This window comes from Anguilla anguilla, chromosome 5 (assembly GCF_013347855.1).
Source record: "Anguilla anguilla isolate fAngAng1 chromosome 5, fAngAng1.pri, whole genome shotgun sequence".
Taxonomy (NCBI): Eukaryota; Metazoa; Chordata; class Actinopteri; order Anguilliformes; family Anguillidae; genus Anguilla; species Anguilla anguilla.
In genome coordinates this window covers 50,331,096-50,349,378 of record NC_049205.1, presented here as the reverse complement: position 1 = coordinate 50,349,378, position 18,283 = coordinate 50,331,096, and the positions used below count along the sequence as shown (strand labels likewise).

Sequence of the window (18,283 nt, the reverse complement as noted above, 5' to 3'; positions counted from 1 at the left end):
CACTGTACATATACCTTGTACAGTCCTTGTCTTGCATATACCACAGATAATATATAGTCAGCCATACAGACTCCGATTCATACTGCGCATTAATTTTCATCCCCACATACATTACGAAACATCAATCAACATAAGAGCAGACATTTGAATGGAAATTCAGGTCAGTTTACGCCGAAACGAATCCAGCTGCTCGTCAGTTACACAACCCCGAACACAACAGAACCAGACCGTGACACGGGCGGGCGAAGGGCGCAGTAACTAGGGAAGTGCGCTCAATCAGGATCGCGGTCATTAACGGCGCACGTAAATGGCGGTTCATTTCACACAAGCTCCTCAGGAAGTAGGTCACCCGCGGAGCAAACACCGAAGTGGTGGCGGCGCCGCCCTGGGCGGGCGGGGTTTACCTCCAGCAGGTAGCGCAGCGTGTAGGGCAGCAGGTTGCGGATGGTGACGGCCGGGTGCAGGTGGATGATGTAGGCGGGGTCCCAGTCCTCCTCGCCCCGGCTGGAGATGAAGCGGATGTCGTCGGGCACCGCCAGCGTGCTGACCACCAGGGGCAGGAAGCTGCTCTCGCTGGCCGGGCACTGCAGGACGGCGCGCACCTCCGAGCTGCAGTGCACCTGCTCCTTCCAGGCGATGCAGGTGGTCGACGGCTGGTACTGGCCCTTCAGGCGGCCCACGGGCTGCAGGAAGAGCTGGTCCCTGCCGGCCCGCACCCAAACGTCAGCAGGGGCTCACGACTCTACAGAGAACACTGCCCTGAAAATAACTAATACCTCCTGAAACACCTAGTGCTCTTGGATGTGCTGCCTTTATGCCAAAAACAAGCTTAACGTAAGCCTGCCGTAAAAAGCCTCGACAAAAGCTGTTTGTAAACAAAGGCTCACCTCTTTTTCTCGAGTGTCGTCTTCATTAGCATTTGATTAATGGCTACTGTCCGCCCGGGGAACACGTGCACACGATATTTCCACTTTTTATGCAGAGTAGCTGGTATGCTAATGCGGATGTGAGCAGTGTCCCCGACCGCTATTGTACCTGTACGATTCCAGGGCGACGTGGGACTCCTTTTCTGGCTCGGCGACGCCGATACTGACAAAGCCTCTTGCAGTGGCGCAGTATTTCAGAATGGTGAAGGGCACGGAGAAGTGGTTCTTAATCTGGCCGTGGACAAAAAAAGAAAATAAAACGTGAGCGAAACGCGCAGGGTTTGAGGCCGTGGCGGGAGAGGCGGTTTTCGAGAGGGGGGACGCTAGCGCAGCTCGTACCTGCAGGGGCGAGCGCACGGTGATGACTTTGTTGCCTTCGGTGGCGTCGGTTTGCACCAGCACGGAGACGGCCTCCTGGTGCAGGGGCCCGCGCACGTTGTACAGCCTCCGCCCCGGCTTGTCCACGGGGACGTTCGTGATCTCGCTGTAGCCCGACGGCACTGACCAAATCAAGGACACGAGGTGATTACTCAAAGACAGGAACTTCCTGTTCAAATCAGACATACCTGGCACACCAGTGGAGTACAGAGTAGAAGGAACCGGGTTTGGAGTTCACGGGTCCAGAGACAGGACAATGCCATTATAGCCCTGACCAGGGTAACTGAATTGCTAAAGTAAAATGCCAACCTGTATAAAGGGACTGTACATTAAATTCAAGTTGTGTGAGTTGCCCCGGATAAAGGACGTCTACTAAGACAACAAGCAATGTAACAAATGGTAAAAAGTGGTAATGATTGGATTAGAAATCGGGAAGTAGTGCCAAGCTCACTAACCCAAACTGAGGCTGAAGAGGCAGCTCTCCTGGCGTTGGAGGGCAGAGAGCTTGCCCCGTGCCGAGTGTTCGAAGACGGAATATTCCAGATCCATGCTCTGGCCCATGGCCACCTCCTGCAGCTTGCCTTGCGTTGGTGAGCCGGCCAAGCGCAGGTTGTTGCTGTGCTGCACGATGAGCGGGATGCCCAGTGCGTTGCGGATAGTGAACGGGGCCTTCTCCTTCAGGGAGTAGTCGAACGTAGAGGCTGTTCCCTCAGAGAACGCCTGGGGGCAGAGGGAGGGATGGCCTAGTACAAAGCCTGCACACTGACCCACTTTCTTGGGTTGAATAACGTATAATTAGCCAGATGATTGCTGCTGTGAGAATCCAGTAACACTGACACAATTAACTTGTAATAGCACACACAAAAGCTGACTTGCATAAAGCCATAATTGTGCTGGGTTCCACGGCAGCTTGACCTAGTTCTTGAGACAACAACAAAAAAATATACAACCGCACAACACACAAGTACTATTTTTGTACAGGATTGAATCAAATATACAATGGAAAGAAGAAAGATCGTGCTTCAAGGATTCTTTGATGTATTCCCTGATTTGTTTGACCTTTCCCTTGCTAGAAAAAGGTTTAGGGAACAGGATGGGCTGCATGAAAATCTAAACAAGCGTTACTGATATACAGAGCTCTCCCCATAGGACAATCTTACCGTGGCTAAGTTTTTAAACACATTGACGCAGCATTTGGAAATGGTGATGTTCATGGTGTCCTTTGAGCAGATGTTGATGGCGGTTTGAGGGTCCGGGAGAATGATAAAATCATCCCCAGGAACTGGACTCTTATCCTGGACAGGGTTGTTTTTCATCTAAAGGGCAATCAAGAATGACTTACAGTAGACTGGATACACTGTCTAAACATAAGCCCATCAAATGAGCATGAAACGTCAATTAAAAATCAGGCAACCCACAGAAACAATAAAGCAAACCAGGTTTAGGCCACTTAACCACCAAAAAAGCAAGACAACCTTTCACTGTGGTTTCTCTTAATTAGTGCCAAGATTGCTTTGAATAAGTATGTTTCATGGATATAAATAAATGTGTTGTGCACATTGAAGCACTGTAAGCAACTTATGCATCCCAGACAATCACAATCATGTCCAACACACATATCAAAAGTGTTGTGTCCTTAGTTTTTTGTGATTCGTAGAACTGGAGACGAGGTCTAAAGTTTGGCCTGCACATGAGAATGACCTGTACAGTGTTCCAGTAAACCATATGCCGCTAAATTCTCTGGTTTTGAGTTGGTCTTGTGAACAGGACCTTCCTAGCAGATTCGTATGAGAGCCGAGTGGGCAGTACCTCCAGCGTCAGGTTCCAACGGCGCTTCCCGTTCTCCACTCTCTCAATGAAAGGCTCCCAGACAGCATGGGTCTCATTGAAGTAGTTCACCTGCAACAGAAGCCGCATTACTCATACTGCACTCTAGGTCAACTCAAATTCATAGCACAACACAACACAAGGTTGACAGAAGCTAAGGGCATCAGAGGAAAAGCCAGCACACACAACCTATCTGAATAAGAGGTATTCAACCCGTGGTACTGGAGTAGCACAGTCTCCACATGGATTCCCAACCATAGTCCTAACGGACCACAAGGCCAGCAGGGCTACTCAGTCCTGTAACTAGTATCTGTTTCCCAAATCAAAACCATCTAATTCCACAAATGATGGCTGGAATTTCCCTTCTCAACTCTAAACCTTAGTAGTTTCAAGAGGGTTGGAAGTTCTGTGAAACCGATTATAAGTTATAACTGATAAGTTATGAAATGAGTATATGTCAGATCTTGGCACTAGGTAAATCCATCCACAATCAATTTTCAATTCAAATATTAAGTATGACCCGGAGGTCTTAAATACACAACAGAACGGTGTTCCCCACCTCCAGAGTCATATCCGCTCTGACGTTGAGCAGGGAAGACCAGTTCTTGGCAGTCCCGGTGAGAGATGACTCAGCCAGCAGGAGGGGGACGGTGCGGTGACCCAGACCGGACTCCAGAGTCACTTGCACCACCTTCACGTCCACCGCAAAGCTCTCTCCGAAGTTCCCGTCGTCCTGGTCGCGGAAGCTCTCGGTGACTTCGGTGGCCGTATCCACGCCCAGGAACCAGTAGTTGCTCTCGTACAGGTTCATGATGGACCAGAGCTTGCCGAGGTCGCCCGCGTCCTCCTCCTGCTGGTCCTCTTTGGATTTGGGCGTCATGGCTGCCGTGATGGTCATAACAGTGTTGAGAATCACTGGCGAGATCTGTACAAGGATATAAAGAAGCAAATTATACATATGTATGAAAATAATTTATATAAACGCTATGAAAACATTACAGTGTAAACACCCTTATTGGAACTACAGTCAGGAAGAGCAATCTAGGCATAAAGTGGATGCCCACAGGAGTCAGGTAAGTAATATAACTAATGTCTCTTGATGAAAGGTTTTCTAAAACCATGCTGGCTGTGTGGGTACAGAGTTCTGGGGCATAATGTGGCAGGTAAATTTTTTTAATGTAAAAAGCCCTCATGCATGAAATATATCCACTCTAATGTGCGATTACTTAAATAACAGTCATGAGTCAGAGAGCTTAATGTGCAACATCACTGACTTTAACGATGACTTCCTCCACAGTCACGGATCCAGCAAGTGGTTCGTTTTGATTCTTTTTTGTTTCCAGGAGAACGGAGCATGGGCGCAGCACCTGGGACAAGCATAGCATCCTGTGAGTGAGAGCTGACCAATCACAAACGGTTTACCAAAATGGAATGGTTCAGGAACGGCGGTCCCTTACGGTGGTGACGGCTTTGTCCTCTTTGTTTCGGATGAAGGGACAGGCCAGAACTTTGAGGTCCCTGACATTGGCTCTCATGGCCTGGGTGGCTTCGCTTGTCTCCAGGGAGAAGTCACACTGGAAGGAGGCTACCAGCGCCGGGGCATCGGCCTTCATGAGGTTTGCCACGAACACCACCTCAGGGTCCAATACCACAGCTCGGATCTTCATCTTAGGCCCTGAGGCTAAGAACAAACAAATAAACTTCATAAGTCCACCACCAAAACTAATTGAGCTAACAACTTAGAAATAGCAACACTTCAGAGTCACGTTTACAGTTGGAGTTTATCATTTGTGGTAGAAAGCATTTCTGCCTATGTGAGGCACTGAAAGAAATGCAGATGCTCTTATCCAGGGCGACAAACAAAATCGGTGACCATCAGTGACTGCAGAAGTGCAATATCACCAAGAAGGCACAGAAGTCCCATTTATAATCAGTAAGTGCTAAGTTAGCACTTAGCATTGTAAACAGAAGTAAATATGTTACACAGCCATACTCGGATATTATTATCCCATAAAGAAATCCAGAAGAGAGGATAGGTAGAGGTCAGGGGGGCCTTGGTGTCCAAATACAGTTAGGGTTTCTTTAAAAATATTTGCCGGCAGTCCCTTACGCGTTTTGGGGTCGGCGTAGATCTTGGGTTCCGCAATCTGCTTGAGTGGCAGCTGGGCGGCCCTGTCGAGAGCAGCGGGCGGGCTCTGGGGAAGAGCCTGCAGGAAAAATTCGCCCACGGCCATGAGGAACTCCACGCTGGCGCAGAGGTAGAGCTTCTGCAGCACGGCCACCACCTGCCGCTCGCTGTCGTTCTGCGAGTACGTCATGTCAATCATGGCATCGGTGCTGTCCTCGTCCCGCCTCCCCACCATCCTACGGGCAGATCAGACGGCAAACGGTATACAAACCACAGCATTAATCTGGACACCTGGCCACCTTGTGGTGAGTGTAACCAATAGAGAGAGAGAGCATTCAGAAGAACACTCAGTTCAACTTGAATGAGGCAATTATCTTGAATTGCAATAGTTGCAATGAGAACTTATTTACAAACTAAATATGATCCCCTCAATATGGCCAGAAGTTTTTCTACGCAGAAGCTTCCTCTCTCTATACAGAACATTGTCCTTTTATTTTTGAACAATATTTATAGACAGGACAGAAAAGGGATTGCAACATTCTATTTTTGACAGTACACATTCCTAGTTTGAAGCACTGTAATTTCCATTTATGCGTATAATCTAGTTTAACAAGCATATTTAATGCAACTCAAAGCATATCTGACAGCTTTAATGTGATGAACAATTCATAAATAGCCTTCTTGTTGTAGGCATCATTGCTAAATTTCCCTCGATAACTGAATTTTGGCCAATACAGAGGTAAGCAATGCCACAGATGACCGCTCTTTCTGTCAATTATCAGTTAAGAGGCTGCAGTTTCAATTTCACTTGAGCATGATACTTCATCTGAAGTATTTCTGTAACCATATAGTGATATCAATATTTTTAAACAGCACATATAGATCATATTCCAGACATTAAGAATAATTTCACAGAAGCACAAGCATAGAATTTCTTCATATCCCCTAGTAACTACAGAGATAATGAGAAAAACATCTTTCATGAAAATAATTTATATAAAAGGTATACATCTACCTCTGTAGATCAAGTTCCTCAAACAGTTCTTAGTACGGGACTACCCCTCACCTTGAGGTGACCCTCTGGATTCCAGATCTCTTGTCGTCCAGGGTGCAGGAGGTGAGGAGGGTGGACACCTCCAAGGCCCCGCTATTGAACACCTTCCCCGAAGCCTTTATCGAGTGCAGGGTGAACTCCCCCAAGCACAGGGCCTCCTCGTGGAGGCTAACTGGAGCCACCTACATGGAAGAGCAGTGTAAAGGTCACGCTCTCTTCACACACACACTGCATAACGCAAGAACACCTTTGCATCACCTCAACAGTGAATTCCACGAGAGAACAATTGCACGACGACTATTCATCCCAATATCTACGCCCGTTACTAGAGCGCTGAAGGTAAGGAACTGCATGGGGGAACATGTCGTGGAGGTTTTCACTGGCTAACAATGCTTTTCTCTTCTCATTAGGAAAGGTTTTGGAGAGTTTCCTGTGTGGCAATTACAGTAAATGACTGAAATTACAGAAGACTCTGGAGACGCTGAATGGTAAACAACACCATACTGCTCATGCCCCATGTGTTACGGATAAAAGCTATGAACCTTTTCACTGACACAGTAACGCAGACTGCACATTGCTTAAGCAGCACCACTGCAGCTACGGGTATCAATGCACAAAATGAAACATAAACACATAGGCAAGTATAATTTCCACCGTCAGAAAATTAATCCAGCTGGCCAGCATGAGCCCATGCAGTCAGCAGGGTGCCAGTGTAGCATCGGGTCTGAAGACCTGGCAGCCTCATCCTAACCAGAGAGCTGTAGGGTTTAATCCCAGGGGAGTCACTACTGATGTACCCCTGAGCAGTGTGCGTAATCTGAACTTTTTAAGACCCTGCTGCATAAATGGATAGTTGTAAAATTTAAGCTTTGGGTGCTAGTTAGGGGGAAAAAACATACCAAATATAAAAATCTTTGGGAAAACCTACTGTGGACATGCAAGTAGGAAATCAGAGCTTGAGGTAGCAGAGTTAGGAATCAATGCAAGGTTAAAGACCTGGAATCGAAGCTTGGAATCACTGCTGGGAATCAGTGCTGGAAATCAATTTGAGGTATTCGAGCTAGGAATCAGTACGAGTTATTAGACAGAGCTGGGAAACAGTATGAGAGTATGGTAACACACCTGCTTAGGGTCATTACTGTAGAGCACCAACGCAAGAGACTCGATATTGAAGTTAAATTTCACTGTCTCCAGTGGCTCTTGCTCTGGGTCCTTACTTTCCTTCTGCTTCTCAACTTCCCCTTAAGATGGAGAAACACACACGCACACACACACACACACAAAGGAAGTGTGACAAGCACATTGAGACTTCAGCCAACTGCAGTATTCCTGTCAGTCCGCAGTCTGTTTTTCTTTCCCAAATGGGACCGTTAATGCGCTAAAAGTCCCAGTAAATCTAATTGTGACACTGCAGCCCGTGGCTTAAAACAAATAAGGGTAGGCAGTATATTTCCATTCAAATTACCACTGAATCTCTGGTCACCAGAACAGCAGGAAGCATAGAAACACTCTGAATAGGATTCATTAGCATCACAAAAGCCGGGGTTGGCCTGGACTCTCATGCGTGCTGTGAGACTGATGTGATTTTAAGCCTCAGTAACAACTGCAGCCTAAGACACAGAACAGCACACTGCACACAGGATTGAAAAACAAGAAAAGACAAATGAATGTATAAATGTCTTAATCAGAGCAGCTGCACCCTAATTCCAAACTCAGACATCATTTTTCGACATTGTTAACTGCCAGTACTGATTCGTGTCATTGTTCAAGTCACAGTGCGGTGACATTCCAAGAGAACATAAGACAAAGTCCAAGCACTACTTCCAGTTCAAGTTCAAGGCTCATAGATCTGAACGGCAGCCACACTAACATTGTGCTGTTCAGTGGCACTCTCTCCTACCTCTCGGGGATTCTGTCCCTGGATGCAAAGCCTGCTGCTTCAAAGCCGCGTCTGCACAGACGCGAGCGTCCGTCTGCAGCCCGGCCGCCTCCCCGATGTTCTCCATCAGGATTTTCAACAAAACGGAGAGGTCGTCCTGGCTCAGAGCAACCTGGAGAAATGTATACAATCAAAGACATGCACAGGAACCACAGAAATGCGCTGGAACAATGGAAATAAACAGGAAATATGAGAATATCCTACACCAGTTAAGAAACAAATAAAAGCACAGAGACTCATCTGAACATCAAATGAGACTTAAGATGGTCAGATTTCACACATACACCTTTTTTGAGACCAATCCTTGATTATTATAATAGGCAATGTTCTGCCTTATAGGTAATGAGGGGTGATGAGGAAAATGAAAGGCTTATTATTATGTGTATAATTAGGACAAAATGCAGGCACCTTCATAGGTTTCAGGTCCCCATCAATCTCCACAGCAGGCATCTGGGTATACCAGGCAGAAGCAAGGTTTCTCTTGACTGACAGGAGGAAATTGACCGGCTCCAGGACCTTAATGCTGGGCTGGACTGAGTCAGTGTCCAGGTAAATCCTGTCCAGAGTGATACAGACAAAATACAATGAGGATAAACTGTAGAACCACTGAGAAACAAATGCATCGGGCATGCTGATGGTTTGAAACCAAAACCAAGTCAAAAAGTAATGCTAAAATACACCAATTTGAAGAATATGAATTCCTCATTGACTGAAATCATTACTTAAAGAAGTGTAGTCTTATTTTTTTAAGTAAGCTTCAAACATTTTGTCGCCATATGATTAAGTTAATCAAAAAAGAGGTTATTGGGTTCTGTAGAATAATTTTTTTTTCTGTGTCAGTTTGTCAAATAATATACCTTTACATTATATTTACAATGACCCGCTATCTTTGGCCTCTTTTTAAAACTGTTTGATTTTACTCTGTCAAATTCTGATAGTACTTCCAGTCCTTTTTAATCAATGGAAAGTGTAACTCATTTTAGTGCAATGCTCACCTTTCTCAGCGATAATACAGAGCTTGTTATTGATAACATATATGTACTTGCAGTTGGCCTCTTAACTTAATGATTGGTCATACTGTTTTATTAAATTCAATAAGAGTCAGGAAAAGTTGATACACTATTGTCACATGACACACTACACAGCCTAATGTGTACAATTTAAGAATGCATATGCTGAATATCAAACAGAATCACAACAAAGTCACAGCAAACACAGAGCAGTTAATAAATGCCTACATCTCAGGTATAATAGTGTGTGGGCTAGCCTACATGCTACAAAAGCGGGTACCTACATGGGATTCAAGCATACTTCAGTGTGTAAGTTGAGTCCCCTAACTGCTACCCTACTGACCTGCTGAGCTTGAGCTGGGTAAGCTGGACGTCCATTTCGTCGATGATCGCTGGGAGAGGACGGCCTTCCACAGGCAGCAGGGAGAAGCCGTTCCTCACTGTGATCAGACCCAGGTCCACCTCCAGGGCATTGTGGGATACGGAGGACTGCGGGACGATGATGACGGGAGCCTTCAGCCGGACGTCCATGGAGAGGCGGAAGCTCTTCTGGGCGAAGTCGCGCACGCTGGACGCCGCCTTCTCCGCTGCCTGCGCTGTGGCGGCGGTCAGAGCCTCCTTCGCCGTCTGGAAGTTGTTGGTGAAGTTCTGATTTGAGGGGGAGAAATACAAACAAACAAGAATCAGGAAAACATTCAAGTTTATGTTGTTCAATATTTATATCGTTAATATCATATCAAGAGTCGTAATGCAGAATTTTTAAAAAATAAAACAGTAGTTAAAATTTTTGTTGAATTGACATTATGCAGACTGCATTCGTTTTACTAAATCTGAGGTCTTATCTACATGTGTGTCATTCTATAGGACGGAATATGTAGCGTGAGCATTTGTTATGCATTTGCTTACCAGGAGAGACATGACGAACTTGTGCAGGTAAAGCACCTGGATGCAGCCCACGTTGAGTTTGACCTTGCCGTCGACCTTGGAGGTGTCGGTGTAACCGGGCCCCTCGGTGGCTTTAGGGGTGAGGCTCATGGTGAAACTGAACACCTCGTCCCCCACGATGGAGATCGCCTGCCAGAGATCACACAAGCGTGAGCGGTCGTGCTGCCCCACCGACTTTAATGTGGCCTCCTCCCCACACCAGATTTTCACACACATTCAACTCATATCTTATTCCGATTACATTCGAGTGCAAACAGGCCTGCCGGTCTCATGCCTGCCTGGAAGAGGTTGCAGACACTGCACACTGGAGGTGTTTACTTGCCTTTTTGTGGATGGTTTTTGGGTCGGCGTTGATGACGATGAAGTCCCGGAGACCGGCGGAGATGTGGGTTTGAGTCCCCTTCATCAGCAGCGACCCCTGAAAACCTGAACAACAAAACTCAGGTTTTCATTTTCAATATTCTGCAGTGTTTCAGAATGGGCAATTTCTTCTTTCAATAAATGTGTTCTCGGCAGATAGAAACAAAATTAATGGAAGATTATTCCTTAAATAACCGAGGGCTGAATAACCATACTAATAATACTTAACGCTAATGAATGCCACTTAACACATAATGTATATCTGAATGAGGCTTATAAGTGAAGCTCATATTAAGCTGAAGCCTTCATAGGAAGTCAAACAAACCTGAGGGAAAGCTGTCTTACCCAGAAAATGAATGCTAATATTGGTTTGAATATTAATGTTAGACTAAAGCTGAATCTTTATTTTGGTAAGATTCTTGCGCTGAATCTTAAAATACATCTCACCCTGAATCTTACTATTTTAATGGGGACTTATCCTTTATCTTATAGTGTTGGTCTTAACCTGAATCTTACAATATTGTTCTCACCCTGAATACAGTACTCCTACACTACTTTTAATCATATTGCGCACTCTCATGTTGGTTATGCCCTGGATCCTGCAATTTTGGTCACACCCTGAATCCTGAAATGTCGGTTATCTTGGATCCTTAATGTGAGTTTTACCCCAACTGCTAGAATGCTGCCCATACTCTGAACGCTAATGTTCTTCTTACCCTGAATCTTTAGGTCGGCAATGCTGCAGCTCTCATCACACACCAGAACATTGAAAGCACCGAGCTGCATGACGATTTTCAGATCGACCACATCCCCGTCCGAGGGAGAGCCTGGAGACACTGCCAGTGAGAAAAGTATGTGTAAATGTGTGTGAGTGTGTGTACGTGTATACAGCAAGAGGGAGAAAGAGAGAAGAACAAGACAGGAAGGCAGATAAGAGGAGGAAGAGGAAACCAGCTTTGAACAAGAGTGAGATGCCAAACAGAGTACGGGTTGCTCCCAGAATGCACCCCGGGAGGCGGAGCCGGGGAGCGCATGGGGGGGGTGTTCACCTGTTTTGGCGGCGAGGGCCCAGCCGTCCTCGGCCCGCAGCCTCTGCTGGCTCTCGGGGGAGGGGGCACCCCCGGAGGACAGGGCCGCGGTCAGGAAGTTCATGGTGGAGAGCAGAGCCTCGGTGTGCAGCATCAGGTCAAGGGAAGAGAAGGTCACCTGGGAACGGAGAGGCGGGTCTGTGAGCCCAGCGTCATGGCAACTGGCTCACAGTCACATTAGCCTACCCATTATCACAACCCCATTCGCCAGTTTCACGGGGATGGCAAGGAGAGGGCCGGAATTACAAATGTGCTCGCCATGATGGCGGATATAGAACGGAAACAGATTTTGAAAATTACCCTGTCCCTCCTTCTACACCTACGGCTGCTTGACTCGTGTGAGAGTTGTACCAGAGAAAGAGGAAAAGGACAGGTCACTCACATTGATCATCTGTTCAGTGTTCTTGAAAACCACGGCAAAGTTTGGTCCATTTCTGTCAGCCTGCAGAGAGATAGAGAGATGTAGTTCAAACAGTGTTCTGATAGCCTGAGAGAGCTGCACTATTGACAGCCTAACACAAACAATATGTGCCTGCACAGGTACATATTTAATCACGTGACACTTCTGTTCCATCACCGTGCAGAAAATGAACCATGGCACATTAACCTCATTAACCATTAATCGCTTGCACCAAAGACCGACATACTGGCTCCAAAGCACTCCAAAAGCCAGTATCCACCTCACACATGCCTACCAACAAAAGGGGAAAAAAACGCGCACTGTGCACCCAAAATGTAAGCCAGCCGCTGCCAAAGAGTTAGCAGAAGCTAACGGAAGCTGAGAAGGGCCTGTTCTCACTTGTAAGCTCACTGAGATTCATGTAAAGAAGTATTGAATATATTTATGACCATTACCAGAACATGCTTTGTGTTTCCATTCAGCGGCCTTTTAGGAGACAAGAGGATCTTACAGTGCTTCAAAATCAGACAAGTACAGGGCCGCATTGTTATTTATTAACATGTATATAATATTCTTCAAACACCATTTTTCTCGCCGGACCCTGCTGTGCCAGGCACGGCCGTCTCTGTAAAATAAAGGGGTTAAATGTCCATCGATGCCAGCTGCACAGGATGTCTAACGGGCCCGGAACCTTAGAGCTTTTCAGACTGTAGCACTGAGAATGCCTGTGTTGCCGTGACCTTACAACTCGGTACCTGGAACTGAAATGGCCCTGTAAAGAGGTAGCATATGGTCTGACACTTTTCCCCCTCGTGGCTTGTGATATGCCGGGGAAACAGCTGGCTTATTTATTTACTTCCTGAGGAGGACTCAAAAATTCGAAGAGTCACAGACAGAACCATTTGGAAATGGCTGAATTTGGAATGATTCACCAGCACTGATCATATATAAGGATTTTTAAAAAGATTTTATTCGTATACACAACTTCCTACAACAATGGAGAGATTACAAAATCTGATTAAGGCAGTACAGTGAGATTGTAAGACAGATCCAAAAGATACTCTACCTTGAAATATTGCACTTTGAGGAGATCGCCACCAGTTTCCACTGAGGAGCTGATTATGCTCAAGGGCTCACCAAGGGAATCTTAGGAAAAACAAAAAACTGATGAAAGAACGTTTTTTGGACAAAGACTACCTATTGGTTAAACCCAGGATAGTTTCTGTATAGTACCTTAGATTGGAAATATGTAAATGCTGTGAAATTCTTAATGAGAAATTCAAAGACCTATTTCCAAAAGATTTCAAAGTGCATCTATGGTCCAAACGGAGGTCTGCATGTTGTATTTGGTATGGCACAGTACTTAATGCACTCTGGTGATCCGCTGGAAAAGCTAGTCTTTGGTATAAGGTAGACTTACTACAAAGTACCACATTATACGCATACAATGGTGTCATCAGTACACCAAACAGATATATACAGTACGCATTGCAGCAAGTCACATCACACTGAGTGAACATGCTTTTTGTTGAAATAGAGGTAAAACACACAATACAACCTAGGTCAGCAGCATTGTAGCCAAACCCCCGGATGCCCCCTTGTTGAAGGCGTGCAGTCCGCCCTTGAAGCGACAGGCTCCACTGACCTGAAAACTCCAGGCACTTCATGGTGATCTTTTTGATGTAGGTGCTGGCACACATGTCGTACTGACGCACGCGTGTGTCGATGCCAAGATGGGCGGCGTGCAGCACCAGGAACGGGGACTCCGTCTCGTCCCGGGCCTTCTTCAGCGTCAGCACCACCTGTGTACAGCACCAGCAAAGAGTGATGGGCGTGCCGATCAGGGAATTGCAACTACTGCCTGAAGGGGGCAGCAGAGCACCAACACACAACTAATGGAGACATCACTGCTGATAGGAGTTTATTAGGTTGTGGGTTTAGAATACAACCGGGTAGTGCTCTGTACCCTTCAGTTAAGAACTAGCCCTGAAATTCTTTTCATTGTTATACAGCTGTATAAATGGTCGGCCCAGTTGCAAAGACAGACCTCTTGGATTTCAAACTTCAGGAGGACGTTGATTATGTCTTCTCCACCTCCTCCATTGACCACCGCTGGCGAGGGGGCCACTGTCCTCTGCTGCTCACTGATCTGTGCTTTGTCTCTGACTGCAGAAAGGAAACAAAGACAAACACCAAGGTGAAGCCTGGGGCCCATGTGAGGGGGCAGAACACAAACGGATTTGAGTGTCACGGTTCTGCGCTGGTATCAGTTTTACGGTACATTTGTAGTCTGTCCCAGCATCCCCTTTGGCGTCTCCTCTCTTGACGTCTGGTGCCTGATCCTGGCTTCCCTCTCCTATATTTTCGACGATGATCTTCATGAGCACACCGAAGTCCTCCTGACCCAAAGCCATCTGCAGCCAGGGAAAACACAGTCATCACGTGCCATGCTGTACCGTGGTTAAACAAAATCTGGACTTCCACTCCAACCATGTCATTACGCACTGGGAAAGGAAACTCACGTTCATGGACTTCAGAACTCCTCGGACTTCCACTCCGGGGATCTTGGTGAACCAGGATGCGGCAAGATTCCGACTGACAAGCAGCTCAAGGTTTATGGGCTGCAGGATTTCAATGTCAGACTGGGAGGAGCTTCCCTTCAGAGTGGTCCTAAAGACAGATACAACAACGTGTTATTATCATTTGAGCAAACCCTCATATACAGTGAAAAAAACAGCACACACAAATGGACACACAAGGATTCACATTTGCACACATGCTCACAAACTCAAGCTCATGCATGTGCACACCCACACACACTTCAGTCATTCCTGCAGAAACATACATATCTTTCTGGAGGTCAATGTTCAAATCTCACCTGGACAGCTTGAGCTTGGTGAGCTGGACGTCCATTTTCTCCACGACGGCAGGGAGCGGGAATCCCTCCGCGGACAAGAGAGAGAAGCTGTTCGCCACCGTGATCAGACCCAGATCCACCACAAAGGCATTGTGGGACACGGAAGACTGCGGGATGATGATGACGGGAGCCTTCAGCCGGACGTCCATGGAGAGGCGGAAGCTCTTCTGGGCGAAGTCGCGCACGCTGGACGCCGCCTTCTCCGCCGCCTGCGCCGTGGCGGCGGTCAGAGCCTCCTTCGCCGTCTGGAAGTTGTCGACGAATTTCTAGAAGGGGAGGGGCACACACCTCGTGATCAGTGAACCGATGATCTGCGCACCGAATCACTCCTGGAGGGAGAAATGCAGCTACAAAATGAAACTCTTGAGTGACTTTTTCGTTCCCTTCGGTCCGTTAGTGTTAGAAAGCCATGCACGAGTCAGAGAAGAGTCAGAGCAGGCAACCACTCACTTCTCTCCCATCAAATTTGCAAAGATAAGGGAATGCAAGTTTGAGAAGGGGCAGCTGTGTGTAGGTGCACTCGTTTATGGTGGATTCACAGGATCGCGTAAAATGGGGGATGCACACGGCCTGAAGGTGGTGGGAGCTGTTAAGTGACGTGACTGAGTGAGACTTTTCATTTTCACGCTGCAAATGGAGGGCATTCCCTTTCGTGCTCGAATGGAACATTCCGGAACTTGAGTGACATCCCAGGGTTCACCCGCATCACAAAGGAACAAGTGAAACTGGCATGCAACACATTCTCATTTCCTAATGAGCGACATTAAAGAATGCCTTGGGATAATCATGTCATTGATCAACACGTCAACCCAATTACATTACCATAAACAATGGGAAACAAATTGAGGTGATTGCCCAGACTCAGTAATTAAAGACCTTTCAAATGCATAAAATACAGGCATACAAACTGACAAGCAGAAATTTGTTTCAAAATACAAACAGCTTTATAATAAAAATAAAATAAAATCACATTAGTAAAAAAATAATTAATGGCTGATTAGCAAGCAATTAAATTGTTAGTCATTAGCTTGGATCAACTTTCATTTACAAATTTACAAAGTGTTTGTTTTATTTACAAACACAGTTTAGCGAGTTTAGCAACTGCAAAACTAATTTTCCAAATTGTCCGTAAAGGAAATAAAATAACAATAGCAGTTGATTGCGAGTGAAAGTTAAAACCAGATGCCGAATGAATGCGGGTCGTTGTTTACACAAAAGCATCGGCTGGCTCCTCGCCCATGTGCACGGCTTTCACTCAGGAATGTATTAGCCCACAACAGCGATCATTAATACAGATTTAGCACAATGGATGGAAAGCCTTTCCTTTCCCTGTATTGACACAGCCACCATGGGAGAGCATTAATATTCCTCCACTGCTGTGACCAACATTGTTTCTCATTAGCGCTGTTTACCCGTGCTGAACCAGCTTTTATTAGCCAGAACTGCGTAGGCGTTACACCCGAACAGCCACCGAACAGACTGAAAACAAGGAGGAATTTTCCATGTGTGACCCAAACTCTGGTCAATATGCTTAGCATCCACGCAAAAGAAGTTATTACCGATGTTAATAATGTCGTTAATGAGCACCAGAAACACAAAGCAAATGGCTTGTATCCTGTTCCCACTGCATGGCACGGGTTAATGGAACAGGAGTGCTTTTTGAGTGAAGTTGCAAGGCCAGTGCTAAGTGTGGGGTGACATGCCATTAGCCTGTACCTCATTGGTCGATGTATACTGATAGCTAAGAGAGTCCTGAAAAGAAGAGAAAGATTTAGGGGAATAAAATGCAGTTGAAAGTGAAGGCAACAGAAACAGAGACTGGAAAACCCCAGTACTCAGTAATCAATACTGCTCAGAGCCATACACAGGCCCTTTCTGGTGGGGTACTGCATAAGGGATTTCATATTTTGAACCTCAGCACTCCCAGAAAAATCCCAAGGTGTTTTCCCATAGAAGGCTGGGAAAAAACACCTCTGTGACAGCATGTAGAGCTAGGTGCTTTCAAGAGCTAGGTTGTGCATTACATACATCATTTTAAAGTGCAATTATGAACAGACATTATTTTAAAACTTGCCTGGTTCTAGTCTTCCTAATTGCATACCTTTAGATGTTAATTTTTCACTGCCTTTCCCTCTGAAGCCAATGCTGAACATTTAAAAATCAGTATTTGGAATTATCGTATGGAAATCAACAGAAGACAAAAGATACATTAAATAATGGTGTTATTCAAAATGCCCATTTGAGATAAACAAAACCCTTCCTTGTTGGGCTGTGATGTCCATTTTATCACAGTTAGGGAGCTACTCAATAAAGACAGATCAGAAAACGACAACAATCAGAAAATGAAAAGGCAAATTTTGGACTAGGGATACAATGCTAAATATGATGATATTATCATTTCTGAAGATGTAACTGAATACCAAGTAATTTGTTTACTGGCTATTTATCAGACTGTCCAGTTGTATCAGATAGCTAGGTGTCCTAACTAACATAACAGTAGCTGTGTACTGATTCACATTTTAACGAGACAAAAATAGTTATAGTAATAGCTATTTAGAAGGGGTCGCAGCTGATGCTTTGTGTAATAGAAACCACCTACTTATTTCTTTCGCAACATGGCTGGAACAAAAGCTTTGTAATGTAACACCGCGTCCTCCCCATCCCCCTGTGAAACAGTATCTGAAATGCGGCTCAAAAGAACTACAGTACGCGCTGCTCTACACACCACAGACGTTTCCCCGAATAATGGCAAATCCCATTCTCTAACGCTGAATTCCCACCTGCAGATTTCCGACGTGGGAGGTGCAAATTGCAGTGTAATTAGAACAAGTGGTGTTTACACGCAGCTGATACGCCAAACTACCCAAAGAAAGGATGCACTCAAACTCACACCGTTACACCCATTTACTGACATACTTTCCAATGTCCAGTACAAACGACGTCATAGATCTTCTTTCCAAAATAATCATCTAAATGTATTTGATATTGAAGGTCGTGAGAAACACTTTATATATACAAAAATCTGGCAATTAAATAATAATAATAATAATAATAATAATAATAATAAAAACAGCAGAGTGGTGGGGGAGCTCACCAGGAGGGCCATGAGGAACTTGTGTAAGTACACAATCTGGATGCAGCCCAGCCGAAGCGTCACCTTCCCATCCACCTTGGAGGTGTCGGTGTAGCCCTCGCCCTCCGTGGCGTTGGGGTACAGGGTCATCTTGAAGCTGAACACCTCCTCTCCTACGATGGAAACGGCCTGCGGGGCAAATGACACGGTCATCCAGAGTCAAGAGCCTGAAATTACC

General features: G+C 45.8%; 1 protein-coding gene across 7 annotated transcripts in view; it reads right to left on the bottom strand.

The window, feature by feature from the left end:
• vps13c (vacuolar protein sorting 13 homolog C) overlaps positions 1–18,283 on the bottom strand; it is a 77,734-nt gene that overhangs the window by 18,837 nt on the left and 40,614 nt on the right. For 5 of the 7 annotated variants that reach the window (XM_035416754.1, XM_035416755.1, XM_035416752.1 and 2 more), the window contains 28 exons: positions 18,067–18,234; positions 16,689–16,724; positions 14,934–15,238; positions 14,578–14,725; positions 14,337–14,469; positions 14,103–14,221; positions 13,701–13,857; positions 13,122–13,201; positions 12,038–12,097; positions 11,617–11,773; positions 11,284–11,403; positions 10,530–10,633; positions 10,169–10,336; positions 9,606–9,910; positions 8,661–8,808; positions 8,214–8,364; positions 7,436–7,554; positions 6,326–6,495; positions 5,242–5,495; positions 4,589–4,812; positions 4,406–4,498; positions 3,691–4,056; positions 3,114–3,203; positions 2,465–2,620; positions 1,760–2,024; positions 1,266–1,426; positions 1,036–1,157; positions 405–702 (listed from right to left, as the gene is read on the bottom strand). In XM_035416754.1, coding sequence (XP_035272645.1) covers positions 405–702; positions 1,036–1,157; positions 1,266–1,426; positions 1,760–2,024; positions 2,465–2,620; positions 3,114–3,203; positions 3,691–4,056; positions 4,406–4,498; positions 4,589–4,812; positions 5,242–5,495; positions 6,326–6,495; positions 7,436–7,554; positions 8,214–8,364; positions 8,661–8,808; positions 9,606–9,910; positions 10,169–10,336; positions 10,530–10,633; positions 11,284–11,403; positions 11,617–11,773; positions 12,038–12,097; positions 13,122–13,201; positions 13,701–13,857; positions 14,103–14,221; positions 14,337–14,469; positions 14,578–14,725; positions 14,934–15,238; positions 16,689–16,724; positions 18,067–18,234 — 4,677 coding nt within the window. The remainder of the gene's footprint in view (positions 1–404; positions 703–1,035; positions 1,158–1,265; positions 1,427–1,759; positions 2,025–2,464; positions 2,621–3,113; positions 3,204–3,690; positions 4,057–4,405; positions 4,499–4,588; positions 4,813–5,241; positions 5,496–6,325; positions 6,496–7,435; positions 7,555–8,213; positions 8,365–8,660; positions 8,809–9,605; positions 9,911–10,168; positions 10,337–10,529; positions 10,634–11,283; positions 11,404–11,616; positions 11,774–12,037; positions 12,098–13,121; positions 13,202–13,700; positions 13,858–14,102; positions 14,222–14,336; positions 14,470–14,577; positions 14,726–14,933; positions 15,239–16,688; positions 16,725–18,066; positions 18,235–18,283) is intronic. The other 2 variants (XM_035416758.1, XM_035416759.1) reach the window with 1 other exon arrangement.